The 3123-nt window shown below is 46.3% G+C and overlaps 1 protein-coding gene across 1 annotated transcript in view; it reads left to right on the top strand.

The window, feature by feature from the left end:
* The window catches only part of LOC119267719 (transcription factor MTB2-like), a 3625-nt gene extending 1071 nt beyond the window's left edge, over nucleotides 1-2554 (top strand). The window contains exon 2 of the mRNA XM_037549150.1: nucleotides 298-2554. Within this exon, the coding sequence (XP_037405047.1) occupies nucleotides 303-2159 (1857 nt within the window). The 5' untranslated portion in view covers nucleotides 298-302 and the 3' untranslated portion in view covers nucleotides 2160-2554. The remainder of the gene's footprint in view (nucleotides 1-297) is intronic.
* The last annotated feature ends 569 nt before the right edge of the window (nucleotides 2555-3123 follow it).

Raw genomic sequence — 3123 nt, 5'->3', positions numbered from 1 at the left:
AATTTGGTAAGCGGTGAATCAGAAGGATACCGGTACTAAGTACCAACTACCAGGTCTTTACGAATTTTTGCTTACAGTTTGGGATGCATGTCAGTGTGTGTTTACCTGGAATGGTGGTTCAGAGCTTAGTTCTGTTTTGTTTTAAGTTCACCCCTGTAGCCATAAGTGCGGTAAAATTTTATTTCCCCTGTAATCTAAATAGACTTCATTCACCCTGATCAGTTTGGTAGCCAATAGATGCAGCAAAAGATTTATGTATTTAGTGCCTTTTGACTTGACCTATACTTTTTTGAGTAGGTCTTATGGTGATGAAGATGGAGGTTGAGGAGGACGGTGCCAATGGAGGAAATGGTGGGGCATGGACTGAGGAGGACCGAGACCTCAGCACCACTGTGCTAGGAAGAGATGCATTTGCATACTTGACAAAAGGGGGCGGTACCATATCTGAGGGTCTTGTTGCTGCATCGTCACCTGTGGACTTGCAAAATAAACTGCAGGAGCTTATCGAATCAGAGCATCCTGGTGCTGGTTGGAACTACGCCATCTTCTGGCAGCTTTCACGCACAAAGTCTGGTGATCTTGTCCTTGGGTGGGGTGATGGCTCTTGCCGTGAACCCAATGATGCTGAGTTGGCAGCTGCTGCTTCTGCAGGCAATGATGATGCCAAACAGCGGATGCGGAAGCGTGTACTGCAGCGGTTGCACAAAGCATTTGGTGGTGCTGATGAGGAGGATTATGCTCCCACTATTGGTCAGGTGACAGATACAGAAATGTTCTTCCTAGCATCTATGTACTTCGCGTTTCCGCGTCGTGCCGGTGCTCCTGGTCAAGTTTTTGCAGCTGGCCTCCCTCTCTGGGTTCCCAATTCTGAGCGCAATGTATTCCCAGCTAATTACTGTTACCGGGGATACCTTGCAAGCACAGCAGGATTTAGAACTATCTTGCTAGTGCCATTTGAGACTGGTGTGCTTGAGCTGGGTTCGATGCAGCAGGTGGCTGAGAGTTCTGACACTCTCCAGACCATAAAGTCTGTCTTTGCGGGGACAGGTGGCAATAAGGATATAATCCCGAGTCGTGAAGGAAATGGTCACATTGAGAGGTCACCAGGTCTGGCAAAGATTTTTGGCAAGGATTTGAACCTTGGTCGGTCTTCAGCAGGGCCAGTGATTGGGGTATCGAAAGTAGATGAAAGGCCGTGGGAACAGAGGACTGCTGGTGGAGGGAGCTCATTGCTTCCCAATGTCCAGAAAGGATTGCAGAGTTTCACTTGGAGTCAGGCCCGGGGCCTGAATTCTCACCAGCAGAAGTTTGGCAATGGTATACTGATAGTGAGTAATGAAGCTACACACGGCAACAATAGAACCGCGGACAGCTCCACTACAACACAGTTTCAGCTTCAGAAAGCACCTCAGCTCCAGAAACTACCACTTCTTCAGAAACCACCACAGCTAGTGAAGCCGCTGCAGATGGTCAACCAGCAACAGCTGCAGCCACAGGCGCCTAGGCAAATAGATTTTAGTGCAGGGACCAGTTCCAAGTCTGGTGTCCTGGTTACAAGAGCAGCTGTTCTTGATGGAGATAGTTCAGAGGTGAATGGCTTGTGTAAAGAGGAAGGGACAACACCTGTCATAGAGGACCGACGGCCAAGGAAGAGGGGAAGAAAGCCTGCGAATGGGAGAGAGGAGCCGCTGAATCATGTTGAGGCTGAGCGTCAAAGGAGGGAGAAGCTCAACCAGCGGTTCTATGCGTTGAGAGCCGTTGTGCCCAACATCTCGAAAATGGACAAGGCTTCCCTGCTGGGCGATGCAATAGCATACATCACTGACCTTCAGAAGAAGCTCAAAGATATGGAGACGGAGAGAGAACGATTTCTTGAGTCTGGTATGGTGGATCCAAGGGAGCGAGCCCCTAGACCAGAGGTTGACATCCAGGTGGTGCAAGACGAGGTTCTGGTTCGAGTTATGTCTCCATTGGAGAACCATCCGGTAAAGAAGGTCTTTGAAGCGTTTGAAGAGGCGGACGTCCGGGTAGGGGAGTCGAAACTCACAGGCAACAATGGAACGGTAGTGCATTCCTTTATCATCAAGTGCCCTGGCTCCGAACAGCAAACAAGGGAGAAAGTGATTGCTGCAATGTCTCGCGCCATGAGCTCAGTGTAGAATCGGTTGAGGGGAGTCGGTGCAGTAGAGGTTGGTTACTCTGCTGGTGGCATACAAGCAGCAGGCAGTCCCTGAAACCTTCCATTCTGTTGATAGAAGTTGTAGGTCGAGACAGCAAGCTGAGATTTCTGACTTAGCAATGCAAGAAAAGCACAAGCTAAACCGCCATTGTTGTAACGGTAGGTTCTTGTGCTCTTTGTAGTTTTGATGTTTTATTGGGAAGAATACCATGCTCTTAGTGTATTGCTTAATTAGTGCGGAACCATAAAAAGTACATGTCGCATGCATGAGCTAGAAAATTACTTTTTTGTAGCCTTTTCTTTGTTCAAATCCTTGAGTGGGCCGGTGGATTAATAACTCTGGGCAATTTTCTGTCATGAACCTTCTGCTTCTGACTTGGATGATCTCGTTGAAACAAACATCCATGTTTGGGTAAACTGATGACGTTGGTCTTGATCTAATTCTATCAACATGCTGTGTACGCTTGTTCTGTAGAAATTCTTTCGATCGTTGGCCAGATTTTGTAACTTTATACTGCTTTTTGTTTCCAGGGGCGAAATTTAGACGAAAGTCATCCACTAATTCTAAGAATTCAAAAAACCAGCAGTACGCTAGTACTAATTCTGTACACACTCTAACCAATATCCGAAATGTTTATTTCAGAGTATGGAGAATAGCTTGATCAGCGTATCTCCAGTAGCTTAATGTCCTACTCGGCAAATGAGTTGTTTGAACGATTTTCTTATCCATATTAACACCTGATGCCAGTTTGTTGCGAAAATTTCTTGTTGTCCTGTCCAACAGTTCTTGAACAGCTAGACAAAAAATAAAATAAAAATAAAAATAATTCTGTGGCAGCTTGAAGCCAATCACCACCCTGGAAACTTCAAGTTACAGTTCTTCCATGATTGCAACATCATCCTCTGGTTGAAAAATAATTCATTCATCTAGCCATCATCTTTGT

The sequence above is a fragment of the Triticum dicoccoides genome, chromosome 3A, assembly GCF_002162155.2.
Source record: "Triticum dicoccoides isolate Atlit2015 ecotype Zavitan chromosome 3A, WEW_v2.0, whole genome shotgun sequence".
In the NCBI taxonomy this organism is placed as follows: Eukaryota; Viridiplantae; Streptophyta; class Magnoliopsida; order Poales; family Poaceae; genus Triticum; species Triticum dicoccoides.
This window is presented reverse-complemented; position numbering and strand designations above follow the sequence as displayed.